General features: G+C 45.2%; 1 protein-coding gene across 7 annotated transcripts in view; it reads right to left on the bottom strand.

Moving 5' to 3' along the window:
- Window positions 1-15472, bottom strand: part of stxbp1b (syntaxin binding protein 1b) — a 115642-nt gene that overhangs the window by 42863 nt on the left and 57307 nt on the right. For 5 of the 7 annotated variants that reach the window (XM_088376292.1, XM_088376291.1, XM_088376289.1 and 2 more), the window contains 3 exons: window positions 14427-14565; window positions 10838-10947; window positions 5834-5935 (listed from right to left, as the gene is read on the bottom strand). In XM_088376292.1, the coding sequence (XP_088232418.1) occupies window positions 5834-5935; window positions 10838-10947; window positions 14427-14565 (351 nt within the window). Of the gene's footprint in view, window positions 1-5203; window positions 5221-5425; window positions 5558-5833; window positions 5936-10837; window positions 10948-14426; window positions 14566-15472 lie in introns of those variants that run through there. The other 2 variants (XM_088376294.1, XM_088376293.1) reach the window with 2 other exon arrangements.

Here is a 15472-nt window from a genome sequence, read left to right as displayed (position 1 = left end):
ATGACGTTAGCAAGTACATGGAGATCAGAAGAACAAACTTTGCATAGTCAGGGAACAGTAATAGATGAATGATGTCACAGCCAAAAGCTCACATAATTTCGTACAAAATGACAAAATTGAAAGAATAATGAAAGAATTAGGTGAGACAGTGTATGTGCAAGAATGGAGGAGAATGTTTACAGGAAGGTCACTTGGAGATAAAACCACAGGTGCCAGAGGGAGACAGCTCAGCCAAAGATGATCGCCAAGGCCGAAAGACGGGAGGGAAGACAACAGCCCCCACCCGAGAACTCGGCCAAAGATGATCGCCAAGGCCGAAAGACGGGATGGAAGACAACAGCCCCCTCCACACACACACACACACCAACAGCCCCCACCTACACACCGAATCGCCCATAACCAGCACCACTCCCATGCAAGCAGACTCTCCTTCGAACTTGCCCCACCCCGAAGACTCATCACCCATCAATCTCGGCCCACAATGTGCTACTGAATATAAAACTGATCTAACAACCTTGGACTTTGCCTTTTCTGAATGGAGACTTTCCGCTCTTGAAGGGCCCAGCGCTGTATTATACTTTCCTGAAAACAGAGCTTTTTGAACAAGAATTGTGATTGAACTCAACCAATCTGTGTAAGTCTAATTTCTGCTTCAGTGTCTTTGCATTTTCCTAAATCTGAAGAAATCAAACGAGCACGCAGTGAGTAAATTGGATAACAGGTGATTGGCAAAGGCTTTTGCCATGAGGCGCAGATAACGCGTTCCCTAAATTGGGGACAAAATCCAGCACGTGCTATGCTCTGAGGGCATCTTCTCCTCTCCTCAGGCCAACCGTTCTGGATAGTGTCTCTTAGCGCCATGAGCTGAATGTCTTTTCCAGTCTCGGCTCTGACCTGTTTCAGTCTGGCATCGCTGACTGGCAGGTTACTGTAGACTGTATGAACCTGCATATCCATGCCTTCCCGCAGGCTGTCGTCCTTGTCAGACAGGGACTTCCTGGAGAGGGTGTCCGCTACAGGAATGTCTTTGCCTGGACGGTGGATGATGCTGAAGTCGTACCTCTGTAACTGAAGCATCATCCTCTGTAGTCTTGGAGGCGCTGCGTTGAGAGGTTTCCACATGATAGACTCCAATGGCTTGTGGTCATGCCAAGGATTGTCTCTAACTCACCCTTGTCCTTGGGCGGCTCCATGTCTCTCACAGCAGCGATTTTGGCTGGATCGGGCCTGATTCCATCCTTGGAGATGCGGTGCCCGAAGTAGCTGACCTCTGTGGCGCAGATCGTGCTCTTCTCTGCGTTGAGTTTTACTACCCGCTCTCTGGAGCGCTTCAGCATTGCGCGGAGGTTGCTGTCGTGTTCTTCTTTTGTGCGCCTGTAGATTAGCACATCATCTACGATCGCGGTCACTCCCTGGAGGCCTGCGTAGGTCTCATCAACCTTGCGTTGAAACTTGTCCTGGGCCGATATCAGTCCAAACGATAGACGGAGGAAATGGTACCGACCGAACACCGTGTTGAATGTGGTCAGTTTGGAAGACTCCTCTGTGAGTTTGATTGCCCAGTAACCAGACCTGGCATCCATAACACTGAAGAAGCCGGCATCTGCCAACTTGGACGTGACATCTTCGAGCGTAAGTAAGGGGTAGTGCGGTCGCCTGATGGCCTTGTTGAGATCTTTCGGGTCGAGGCACAATCTCAGCTTGCCGGTGCGTGGCTTCTTGGCTACGACCATTGAACTGACCCACTCAGTTGGTTCCGTGACTTTCACGATGATCTGCTGTTTTTCCATGTTTTGAAATTCCTCTTTGAGGCGGCCACGGAGTGCGTGTGGGACTCGCCTAGGTGGGTGGACTACGGGACTGCATTGGGGTCAATGTGAATTTTACACTCACCAGGAAACAGTCCGATTCCAGTGAAAACGTCTTTGAACTCGTCGATGATCGGGATCTCGGGTTTGCTAGATACGGACAGGATGAGCTGTTTGAGTCCAAAGTCCAGGCATGCCTTCAGTCCTAGAATGGGAGGTGCCTGCGTGTCGACGATGTGGAACTTCAGCATCACCTCCTTGTCCTTGTATTTACACTTCATGTTGCACTTGCCTTTGACAGTGAGACGTTCACTACCGTAGCCATACAGTGGGTGATTGGAGGGTTGCAACGTGGGCTGTATTCCCAGTCCTCTGAAGGTGCGTGTGGGAATGACATTAGCTGAGGCCCCAGTGTCTAGCTTGAAGCTAAGTATACAGTCCTGTATGGGCCAATTTGCACATCTGCCAAAGCTTGCTCTGTTTCATTGGTGGTACTTGCTTGTGTTAAAGTGTCAATAAACAGGTCCTCACTGTCTGCATTCATGTCTGACGTATGTTTATCTACTGTATGTACTCCCTTTCCTTGTTTGGAACGACACACAGATCCAAAATGGTTCCACTTGGAACAGAATTTGCACTGTTTACCTTTGGCTAGACAAAGGTTCTTGTCTTTGTGAGGCTGGAAACCACAGAAGCCACAGGTTGTGTTTCTCTGTGGTTCTCTGGCTCCGTCCGCTGGTCTAGGGGTGCAACTGCGCTCTACGTGTCCCTTTGTGTTGTCCTGCCACTTTTTCCATGGAGAACTCTTTGAAGTCTTCCAACTGATTGCATGAACAGTTTGTGGGAATGTGTTGCCGCTAGCCATGGTTTTCAGCTGTGCCTGTGCCATATCATGCGACCTGGCAATGTCTATTGCTCTCTCCAGCGTTAGGGTGGAGCCTACATTCGGTAGCTTCTCTCTGATTTTGGGTGAGTAAATTCCAAAAACGAGCCGGTCTCTCAGCATCTCCTCTCTATTTGTATAATTGCAATCTTGCACAAGCAGTCTCAACTCTGTCAAAAACTGTTCTCGTGGCTCATTTGCTGCCTGTTTCCTCTCGGAAAATGTGTAACGTGCGAAAATCTCATTATTTTTCGGCATAACATATGCTTCAAAGCCATCATAGTATGTTTTCAGTACCTTCTGTTCACGTTCTGTGAGTGTCCAAGTGTAGTAGATAGCGCTACCTTTGTCACCGACCCAGAGAAGTAGGTAGCTGCACCGCTCTTCCTCTTCTTTCGCCTTGAACGGACCAGAAAACATCAAAGAAACGTGGAGTTTGAACTTGCGCCATGCTTCGGGCAGATTGCTAGCATGCCAGTCCATGACTGGTGCAGGGACTCCAGCGATGTCCATCTTATCCTTTCTTCTCTTCTATTATCTTCGTGTTTTACTCTGACACCATGTAATATTCTGTACTCACGCTAGGTACGAAATGTAGAAGGACGACGACATGCAAACTAATCTTTTAATGAAGATTGCGGGAGCAGGAAAACATGTGGCATTCAGGAAGGCGTATGCTTCCAACATCCGGCTACGTCACTACGTGCTGCGTCATCTTAATGCTACGGACCAATCAGGCAAGACATTTGGTAGATACCCAATACGATAGGCTAACGTTACTGGACTGGCAGTCCGAACATATTCTAAAAGAATATTACAGCAGGTTTGAACGGTCACCCGCACAACAGGACCTCCTGCATCACAATCGACATTAACACCATACACACCTCCCCCACAACCCCCCTGTCCACACCTCCATCATCGTTATCACCTACTCTCTCTCTTACAGAAGCTGCACCTGCACTTCAGATTCGCGAGGGGGAGGTGTGTCAGATATTCCGGAAAAAAAAGGTCAGGAGGGCACCAGGCCCAGATGGCGTGTCACCCTCCTGCCTGAAAGTCTGTGCTCAACAACTGGCGCCCACCTTTGCACAGATCTTCAACCTTTCCCTGGAGCTGTGTGAGGTGCCCTTGTGATTCAAGAGCTCCATCATCGTACCGGTGGCCAAGAAGCCCGCCATCACAGGTTTGAATGACTATAGACCTGTCGCCCTGACATCTGTCGTCATGAAATCCTTTGAGAGGTTAGTGTTGAACCACCTGAAGGACATCACGGGCCCCCTGCTCGACCCCCTGCAGTTTGCGTACCGGGCAAACAGGTCGGTCGACGATGCGGTCAACAAGGGACTGCATTACATCCTGCACCACTTGGACACCCCAGGGACGTACGCCAGGATCCTGTTTGTGGACTTCAGCTTGGCGTTCAATACCATCGCTCCTGACAACGTCCAGCTTGCGGTGCCTTCCTCCACCTGTCAGTAGATCAGCAGCTTTCTGACCAACAGGAGACAGCATGTGAGGCTGGGGAACATCACAGCCAACACCCGGACCACCAATACTGGCGCCCCCCAGGGGTGCATCCTCTCTCCACTGCTCTTCTCTCTACACTAATGATTGCTCCTCAGGTGACTCTTTTGTGAAGCTCCTGAAGTATGCAGACGACACCACTCTCATCGGACTGATCCGGGATGGTGACGAGACTGCGTACAGACAGGAGGTGGAGCGGCTGGTCCACTGATGCAGCCAAAACCACCTGGAGCTGAACTCGCTCAAGACCATGGAGATGACAGTGGACTTCAGGAGAGATCCTTCACCACTTCCACCCCTCAATATCCACAGTAATGCTATTTTCTCCACAGAAACCTTCAAGTTCCTGGGATTCACAATCTCTCGGGACCTGAAATGGACCAGCCACATAGACTCTGTCCGGAAGAAGGCCCAGCAAAGGCTGTACTTTCTGAGACAGCTCAGGAAGTTCAACCTGCCACAGGAGCTGCTGAAGACCTTCTATACTGCCATCATCCAGTCTATCCTCTGCACCTCCATCATTGTCTGGTTTGGATCGGCCACCAAACAAGACAAGCACAGACTGCAAAGGACAATCAGGACTGCAGAAAAGATAATCGGGACCAACCATCTATCCAGGACTTGTACCTGTCCAGGACCAGGAAACATGCCAGTAACATCTCTATGGACCCTTCTCACCCAGGTCGCAGTCTGTTCGAACGGCCCCCTCTGGACGGCGTGACAGAGCGCTGTACGCCAAAACCAACAGACACAGACACAGCTTCTCCCCCCAGGCTGTCGCTCTGATGAACTCACACGACTCATAGAGTCTCAGAGAAATTACTGTGCAATAGCATCCTGCTCTCGATGCTTTACCTTTAGATTGTCCGTATCATGTGTACTATGTGTCCTTTCTGCATCCATCGCAGCCTGGTGATCCTGGAAGAGGGATCCTCCCATCTGTGGTCTCTTCTCAATTTTTCTCATTCCCCTAGTAGGGGTTTTGAGTTTTTTCTTGCCATTCTGGGAGTTTAAGATCAGGGGGTGTTTGAGAATAATTGACAATTTTTGCACATGTCGTCCTGAATGTTGTTAGCTACATAAATGTTGTACAGAGGCCGAGATCTACCGGAGTTAAATTCCTTGATTGGCATGCTCAAACTTGGTAATTAAAAATATTGATTGATTGATTGGTAACTGTTATAATATTATAAAACTATAAGATGTAAGTTGCTAAACTGCATTACTTTTGTAACTGTTGTTGACACGGTGTTAACATTTCAGTCCACTCACAAGAGACTCCGACTTCCTTGCTCCCAATTCTCCAAGTCTGCTGCTCCTTATTTTGTGTCAGTCCCATCTGATAAAGGAAGCTGATTATGCCTCTCAGTTCCACAAACCACAATGCTATTGTTGTACCACATTGTTTTATTTCGTCACAAACGTTGTGTGTGTTTAAAAAAAACTTTATTCATCTGTATTACTTTATAAATAATAACAGACTAACGATGAAGTCGGTTGTCCAAGCCAATGACAAAGGACGGACTGCCAAAATTTGGTGAATTGTCACCTCTGGTAGTTCTCAATATCACTTATCCATTTTAAGAACAAAATCATATTGCATTAAACGACCCACCTCAATGAGATCCTTGATGAGAGGAGTCCATCTTGAGAGTTGGTAGGTATGCTCACTGATTCGCTCCTTACGATCAGGCTTTTTGGTTTTCTTGGAAGTGGCCTGCAATAGAATCATTAGAATTTTTTATGATGATTACTACGAACCCATCCATCCATCCATCCATCCATCCATCCATCCATCCATCCATCCATCCATCCATCCATCCATCCATCCATCCATCCATTAATTTTCTACTGGTTATCTGGAGTCGGGTTGCGTGGAGGGAAGCCCAATTTTCCCTCTTGTCTAGCTCATCCCGGGGATCCTAAGCTGCTCCAAGGCCAGCCAAGAGACACAATCCCTCCAGCGTGTCCTGGGTCATCTCCGGGGCCTCCTTCTAGCGGGACATGCCCAGAATACCTCACCCTACGAGGCATCCTAATCAGATGCCTGAGCAACCTCATCTGGCTCCTCTCAACTTGGCGGAGCAGTGTCTCGGCTCTGAGTCACTCCTGGATGACCAAGCTTCTCACCCTAGTATCTCCAAGGAAAAGCCTGGACACCATGCGGAGTAACCACATGTTGGCCGCTTGTGTCCGGGATCTTGTTTCGATCACGGCCCACAGCTCATGATGCATAGTTGCAGGATAGAAACATAGCTGACCTTCCGGCTCAGCTCTCTCTTCACTACCACGTATACATAGTCTGCATCACGGCAGATTCTGCACTGATCCGCATGTCGATCTCCCACTGCATCCTGCCCTCACTCTTGAACAAGACCCTGGTACCTCTTCCACTTGGGGCAGGATCTCATCACTGACCAAGAAAGGGCATTTCTCTGCCCTTCTTCGACTGAGGACGACGGTCTTAGATTTGGAGGTGCTGATCATCACACCTGCTTAACACTTGGCTGCGACCCTCTCTAGTAGGAGTTGAAGATCACAGCTTGAAGAACCCAACAGCACATTATTTGCAAATAGCAGTGAGGCAATACTGACATCACCAAACTGGACACCCTCAATGCCTTACTGCGCCTAGAAATTTTGTCCATAAAAGTTGTGAACAGAAGAATGAGGGGCAGCCTCGGCGGAGTCTAACTGTCACCAGAAACAAATCCGACTTACTTACTCAATGTGGCTCAAACTCTGACAAGGGCCGAACTGCCCTTATATGTGGGTTTGGTATTCCGTATTCTCGAAGCGTCCCCCACAGAGCTCCCCGAGTGACAGTCGAAGTACTTCTCTAAGTCCACAAAGCACATGAAGACTCATCCATCTCCGAGGAGTTCTTTAACCACCTCGGTGAGCAACCCCAGAGATAGGAAAGCCTACCTCAGTCTCCAGGCTCTGCTTCCAAAATGAAAAGCATGTCAGTGAAATCGAGTATATCTTCAAAGTATTCTCCTTACCGGTTCAAACCATCCTGAGTTGAGGTCAGCAGCATCCTATCTCCACTATACAGTGTGAATGGTGAACTACTTACCCCTCCTGAGACACCGGATGGACCAGGATTTCCTCTAAGCCATCCAGAAGTTGATTTCCATAGCCTTGCCAAACTCCTCCCATGCCCAGGTTTTTGCTTCAGCAACTGCCACAGCTGCGTTCCACAGTCCCACAGACCAAAAGGAATGATAGGTCTTCAGCTTGATGGCATCCATTACTTCTGTTGTCCACCAGTGCGTTTGGGGATTGCCGCCACGACAGACACCAACCGATTGACTGCATCAAGAATGGCGGTACGGAAATTGATCTAGTCACACTCAATGTTGTCCGCCTTCTGGGCATGGGGGTAAATTGCTGCCGGACATGAAACTCTTTTTGACAGAGCATTCTGCCAGACATTCCTAACCCTAACCCCTAACCCTCACAATAAGTTTGGGTCTGCCAGGTCGGCCATCTTCGAAACTTCTCTGTGTTGCACACCAGCTCCAGCTGTCTCCCTGCCAGAAAGATAACATTCCATGTCCCTAAAGCCAGCTTCTGTAGCCGGGAATCGGACCGCCTTTGGCCGCCACCCAGCTCTCTCTGCACCCTTGAATGGGGCACAGGTCTGAACTCTCAGACCAGTCACATCCTCACACTGTTTTACGACGAAGCCACCTATTGTAACACGTGCAAAATGTGGTTTGTCAATGTCTTGCTGACATAAGCAATGCCATCCATGAAAACATGTTGAATGGATGGCAGAATACATTCTTGCAGAATCTGCATATACTATCAGCTCAGTGGCCTAGTGGCAGAGTGTCTACCCTGAGACTGGAAGGTTGTGGTTTCAAACCCCGGCCGGGTCATACCAAAGACTATAAAAATGGGACCCATTTCCTCCCTGCTTGGCACTCAGCATGAAGGGATGGAATTGGGGGGTTAGATCACCAAATGATTCCCGAGCGCGGCACCGCTGCTGCTCACTGCTCCCCTCTCCCCCAGGGGATGGATCAAAATCACACGGGGATGGGTTAAATGCAGAGGACAAATTTCACCACACCCAGATGTGTGTGTGATGATCATTGGGACTTTAACTTAACTTTATTGATGTCTTCACAGATGCGCAAATTACCCATGCCATGGACACTAACACCCCCACATACCATCACAGATGCTGCTGTCACTTTTTGTTAAAAACAATCCATGCTCTATTTTGACGCCTTATCTATAATTCCCGAAAACAATTTGTAAGTGACCTTGCCACTTACAAGCAAATATTTCTCCAAATTATCAAAATTATGAACCACAGGCAATTTAATCTCAAAATCCCTAGGAATTATATGTCGGGATACCTTGTTCTTAATCTGTTGGACAAATTTGTCACACATTTGTTCACTAAGTGGTGAACCTCACAACATCCTTGTTTGCACTCAGTCATGACGCTCACGTGTTTCCAATTACCTGTGAAGCTATGGAATGGTCCTAATGGTTTTTTGATAATTCTTCAACCTTCCTCTTCTGCTGTTGGCACTTTAGTAAAACGTGAGAATTTTTGCCCCCCCAAAACAGTTTTAACATTAATTATGTCCTTGAGGTTTAAAGGATTACTACAGTCCTATACTGAGGAAGTGTTTGTTCAGCATTATGTTATGTCTCCAACAATCGCAGAGGGAAGGCTGTTCCATATCATAATTGCTGAGTGGAGAAAGCTACTACTGAGTAATTTGGTGTTTGGCTTAGGGATTTCCAAGGTGTTGCTTGGTAGTGTCCTCTGGCTAATGCGACCTGGGATGTGGGGTAGGGGTAGTAGAACGTTGATCTCCACTGGGGAGCTGAGGGTGTGCAGTTTACAGTTTCAGTCGCAACCACTCTTCAGTGGCTCAGGTTGCTGATAGCATACTGCTGTAGGGTGAGGTCCTTATCCACTCCAATAATTTTTAAGGCTTTTTTCTGGATGGTGTCAAGCTGCCTGAGAGCGGTCTGAGTGGCATACATCCAGGTGAGGTAGGAGTACTCCATGAAGCTCCGGACCCTGGGTCTTGTCGACATTGGCTCTGCATCAAGCTTGTTGGCCAGCTTCTGCAGTGCTCCGGGCGTTGTGCAACACATTTGCAGATGTCAGACGATGAGTGGTTCGAGAATCTACACCTACTTGCTGAAACGGATTTTGGTGGAAACTATCTGGGTGAGATAGATTCCACATTCTAGACAGAATTATGGCCTTTGCTGGGTGACCTTCCAGATGTCAGCCCACTTGAATATCATGGTAATCTTTTTATATTTGCATTTTACACAACATCCCAACTTGGAACTGGGGTTTGCATTATAGAAGTATTCTTATTGTGTTTATCTCTTCAGTGAGACAGATGCTAAGCCAACCCTGGATGTGTCTCTGCTTTCCATCTACTTCCTGTTAGAAGAATGCAGGGATTTCAAGCACACATTGTTCCCAAATTCAACTATGCCTGTTTCAGGTGTTTAGGGCAGTGTTTCCCAACCTTTTTTCAATCACGGCACACCTATTCATTGGAAAAAATCTCGCGGCACACCGCCAACAAAAATCTGTTAAGCTCCTATATTAAAATCAGTTATATTACAACGAAACACGTACAGTCCTCACTTCACTGGTTTCTTTTATATCAAACAAATTGTTTTAGGTTATTCACCTGACATGTTTCGGCGGTTTCTTCCGCCTTCATCAGACTCTGATGAAGGCGGAAGAAACCGCCGAAACATGTCAGGTGAATAACCTAAAACAATTTGTTTGATATAAAAGAAACCAGTGAAGTGATTAAATAAGGAAAAACAAAATGAACTTAGTACAAGTAAGTACGTACAGTCCTATTCCTATATATGTATGGAGAGTCGAATAATTTAATAGAAATAAATACTAAATATTCTTTAAATTGTATTCCTTTTTTAAATAAAAGTGACAGTTTTTTTTAAAAAGGTTTTAGACGGTGTAAGAAATAAACTATTTAAAGTGATTGTGATTAAAATAAAAGAATCAACGTGATTTTTTTTACTGTTTTAGACTAGGTCTATAAATATTGCAACAATAAGAACAAAGTCACTTTTAAAGACACTCTGCTGTTTTGACAGCAGCTGAGTGGCTATCACAGTCGAGGAATCTCGACTTGACTGCTTATTTTACGTATGTGAAAAATAACCAATCCAGGTTCTCCGGTTGAACTGCATGCTCTGATTTCCATTGGACCACAAACGCACCACAACCGTCATAGTGTCTGTCACTGTTAGCAAAAGCACACAGCAACACACATATAAACTTGCATGTGCCGATGCAATACAATCAGATCGACACAATATGAAATCTCAAGATTCTCCGATTCTCCACACATGCACGATTAGCAAGTGGCTGACCAGGCCTTGCGCGAACTGACCAGTGGTTTGGCGATCCTGTTTACAATGCGCTCCGTAATTAATATTGGACAATCCCACGGCACAGCTGAACGTCTCTCACGGCACACCAGTGTGCCGCGGCACAGTGGTTGGGAAACACTGGTTTAGGGTATCAGGTGTAAAATACATCAAGATTGCCTGTTTCATACTTAAAAGGGGATTTTAGAACACAAGATACCTCAGAGATGATAGGCACACCCATGTGTGCCATGTTGGAAATTATGTCACTGTCCTCTGGTGGGATGCTGGCATGCTGAAGCAACTTACATAGGTTTTCTTCTGTCACACCTGAAACATACGCACACATGCACACACATGCACACACATGCACACACATGCACAGTTGAGATATAAACAAACATTGTAAACATGTGTAAACATTCACAATTATAGTGAGGTGTGTGTGGTGGGAGAAATCCTGGAAATTATTAAGTATCACAAAAGAGGTCCAAACTTCGGATAGTATATGAATACAAAAATAACGGCGCTGAATTTGTGAGTTAGCTTACTTACAAAGAAAGTAAGTCTCTAATCTTTTGGGCTGTTTAACCTGGATAACCTGGGCTGTTAGACCTGGTTAAAACCTAATGAACTGCTGCCGCTTAATGAGGCCTCGCCTCCAAATTTTGTGAGCTCGCATGTGGCGCGTCCTTGATAAAAGGGTGGGGGTGTTGCCCTCGTCTCAAATTCCGATCTTAGATTTCAATTAACGTATTTAAAACATTTGAAGTTCTCACTGTCCGATCCAACGCTTCACCGTCATTTTACCTTGCTGTTATTTACCGTCCACCCGGGGCTTACTCTGGCTTCCTGGATGAATTTTTAAAATTCGTGGCTGATCTAGTGACAAATAAGGATAATATAATAATCATGGGCGATTTCAATATCCACATGAATTTACCGTCAGAGCCACTTACTTCAGCGTTTCAGACTTTAACTGATACGTTTGGTTTTACGCAAGTCGTACAGGCAGCAACGCATAGGAATGGAAATACCTTAGATCTGGTATTATCCCGAGGACTGGCAACCTCATATACATCAGTACTGCCATACACTACTGTTTTGTCTGATCATTACTTAACAAAATTTGAAATTTTAGTTCTTTGTCAAAGACAAGAGAGCAATCAGAATTATAGCAGCCGTAATATTAACTCCATGACTGCAACTGCGCTATCCGAGTTACTGTCGCCGGCAACTGCCATATTTCCCGCATATATCGGCTCTATTGATAATCTTACAAATGAATTCAATGCGACATTGTTAAATGCCATCGACTATGTGGTGCCGCTACGTCTGAAAACTCGCCGTAGATTGCCTACTCCGTGGTTCACAGATGAAACACGTACGCTTAAGCAATTATGTAGAAAGCATGAGCGCAAATGGCGTTTTACCAAACTTGAGGTTTTCCATCAGGCATGGTGTGACAGCCTCCTGAATTATAAAGATGCGCTTATCTTAGCAAAAACTCGTTATTTTTCGCAAGTCATTAATCTCAATAAAAACAATCCTAAATACCTATTTGATACAGTGGCAAAGCTAATACTATGCCAGCCGACCCCCGATAGCTCCTTCCACTCAGCTGACGAGTTCATGAATTTTTTTGCTCAAAAGATTGAATCCATTAGGGATGAGATCAAGATGACCATTCCAATCGCTCAGTCGAGACCGCCGATTACCGGCGCTGACGATCATGCAATAACCCTCTCAAATTTTAAAAGCGTGTCCCTTGAAAGGCTTACACATTTACTGCGGCTAAACAAACAACATGTTTACTTGACCCGCTTCCAGCCAAATTATTTAAAGAATTATTTCAAATTTTGGGACCGTCTGTTGATTACACAGTCGCCAATAATCGATATGAATCTTTTCAGTCTAGTTTTAGAGCTAATCATTCCACTGAGACAGCACTTGCTCAAGTGACTAATGATCTCCTCATAGCTATGGATTCAAACACTTCATCGGTATTGTTACTACTCGATCTTAGTGCTGCTTTCAACACTGTAGACTTCCATATTGTATTAAAGCGTCTTAAAAGTTGTGTTGGTCTTTGTCTTTGGCATGTGGAGAAATTGACAATAAAGCTGACTTTGACTTTGGTATTTCATGGTCAGCACTAGGCTGGTTCTATTCCTATCTATCAGACAGGATGCACCGAGTGGTCCATGGCAATACGTCTTCTGAGCTCTATAATGTTATGTGTAGTGTTCCACAGGGATCGGTACTCGGACCAATTCTATTTAATATTTATATGATTCCGCTTGGGGACATAATATGTAAATACAATATTAGTTTTCAATGCTACGCAGATGACACCCAATTATATATGCCGTTATCGATGACAGATCCGCGGGACTGTTGTAATCTTGAGGCGTGCCTTGCGGAGATCAAGCAATGGATGTCTCTCAACTTCCTTCGTCTTAACCCAGATAAAATTGAGATGTTGATAATTGGTACACCTCGTTATCAACACTCTTTTAAGGAAACCACTATAACTATAGATAACCGTACTATCACTCAGAGCGATACTGTAACTAATCTAATATTTGATCAAACGCTCTCCTTTCAAAAGCACATTAAGAGTATAACCAGAATTGCGTTTTTTCACTTTCGTAATATTGCTAAGATTGGTCTGATCCTCTCGACCGGTGATGCGGAAACTATTATACATGCGTTTATCACGTCGCGCCTGGACTACTGTAATGCATTATTCTCTGGTCTTCCTAAGTCCAGCATCAAAAGTCTACAGTTAGTACAAAATGCTGCTGCAAGGCTGCTCTCACGGACAAGAAAATTTGATCACATTACCCCAATATTAGCCAACTTACATTGGCTCCTGGTCTATTTAAGATGTGACTTCAAGGTTCTTCTATTAACCAATAAATCATTGCATGGCTTAGCGCCTTCATATCTCGTCGACCTAGTTGTTCCTTATGTTCTGTCTTGTAACCTTCGTTTGACAAACGCTAGTCTTTTAGTGACATCGAGGGCCAAGAAAATGTCTGCAGGGTCTAGAGCATTTTCTATTCGGGCTCCAGAGCTTTGGAATGCCCTACCAATGGATATTAGAACTGCTACCTCAGTAGAAACATTTAAGACACGTTTAAAGACACATTTCTATGATATGGCCTTTAATTAACCTGTGGTGGCTGATTCGGCTGATGTTTGTTTTCGCTCCCTCTCCCTATCCCCCTTCCCTCCACCCCTCCCCGGCTGGGGAGGTGGTTAGGTGACACCCAAGCTGACAGCGGCTAACTGGATTCTAGTGGACCAATTCAGGATGAGGGAACCGCAGCTTACCCTCCTCCACTGCCAGGACAATCGAGGGCGCCTCCGGCAGCTCTTCGCTTTGACTTGGACATCCACTTTTTCATTGATTTTCATATTATTCATATTCATTTATGTGCCCTCTCTGCATCCATTGCAGCCTGGTGATCCTGAACGGAGGATCCTTCCATCTGTGGTCCCTTCCCAAGGTTTCTCATTTTTCCCTTGGTAGGTTTTTTTTTAGTTTTTCCTTGCCCTTTTGGGAGCTTAAGATCAGGGGATGCTTTGAGAATAATTGACAATTGTTTTAGGGCTATACAAATAAACTTGACTTGACTGTTTATTGATTATGGCAATGACAGAATAATAGTAAAAGAGTATACAAAATAAGCAATTTAAAAATTATAAAATGTGCATTTAATTGGGTCAAGCATGTCTTAGATTCTGATTATGCAGTACAGTATGACAATATAAAAAGAGAAAAGATTAAGTACACATCTGACCATTCTTGAGGAAGATGTAAAGCAGAATGATCCGAATCTTGTCACAGACACTGACATTGGTGTCCAGTAAGATTGGTACAATAAGCCTCATGGGATCTTTTATCTTCTCACCGTCTGCATCAGTGCCCATTGCAAGGTCCTTTCAGAATGGAAGAAAAGGGTCAAGAGGTCAGTAATTTGCTCCAGATGTGTAAAACTTGTTTTTATAACAGGGGTCAGTGTCGGTATGGTTGTACTCAGAGGGGCGCTTGTAACCAAGTTACCATACAAATGTATGATCGTTTTAGAAAGGTACATCACTGGTTTGACTAGATAGAAAAAAGAACCACACCGACTTTTAGCTTAGATCATACGTATCAAACTCAAGGCCTGGGGGCCAGATGCGGCCCGCCACATTATTTTATGTGGCCCGCGAGACAAATTTTGCATCGACTTTGTATCATTACTAAAATTACAAATTGTCTTTATTTTTAAAAAAAAATAGATATTGCTAGCTATTTTTATTATCATTTGTCTTTTTAAAATATTTGAACTGTTTTTATTACTCTTGGATTTCAAAACTAGTTACCGTATTTGCCGGTGTATTAGTCGACCTTTTTCGATCCAAAATCGACCGAAAAAAATCGACCTCGACTTATACACCGAGTCATAAAATTTAACTTCGTATTCATCGCTTCAAATGTGATGGTAACCAAGGCCGTTTCTCATGCATCTCATTGTGCATGGGTGTGCGTCCGTCAGGCTCATCAAACAGCGAGAAACTGAATCATTATAAAGCGTTCGTCGCATTAACACGCATCCTCAGCAACAATTTCAAATATTCTCACCTCAGTAACGGACATCAAAAGCCAGGCAGCGACGATGACTGCTAGGGGGGAGTACTGGGTATTGAGCGAATGTGCGAGTCATCGCGTGTCAAGCAACGACAATAACTACCGGCACGTAAACATTCAATCGCCATGTCTAAATGAATGTCGTTGGCACTTAGAAAATATTCGCCAAACTTGGCCAGACTTCCAGGGGAAGAGGCCGAATTTTTACTTGTT

The sequence above is a fragment of the Syngnathus floridae genome, chromosome 5 (genome assembly GCF_059516105.1).
Source record: "Syngnathus floridae isolate MCC-2025c chromosome 5, RoL_Sflo_1.0, whole genome shotgun sequence".
NCBI lineage: Eukaryota > Metazoa > Chordata > Actinopteri > Syngnathiformes > Syngnathidae > Syngnathus > Syngnathus floridae.
This window is presented reverse-complemented; position numbering and strand designations above follow the sequence as displayed.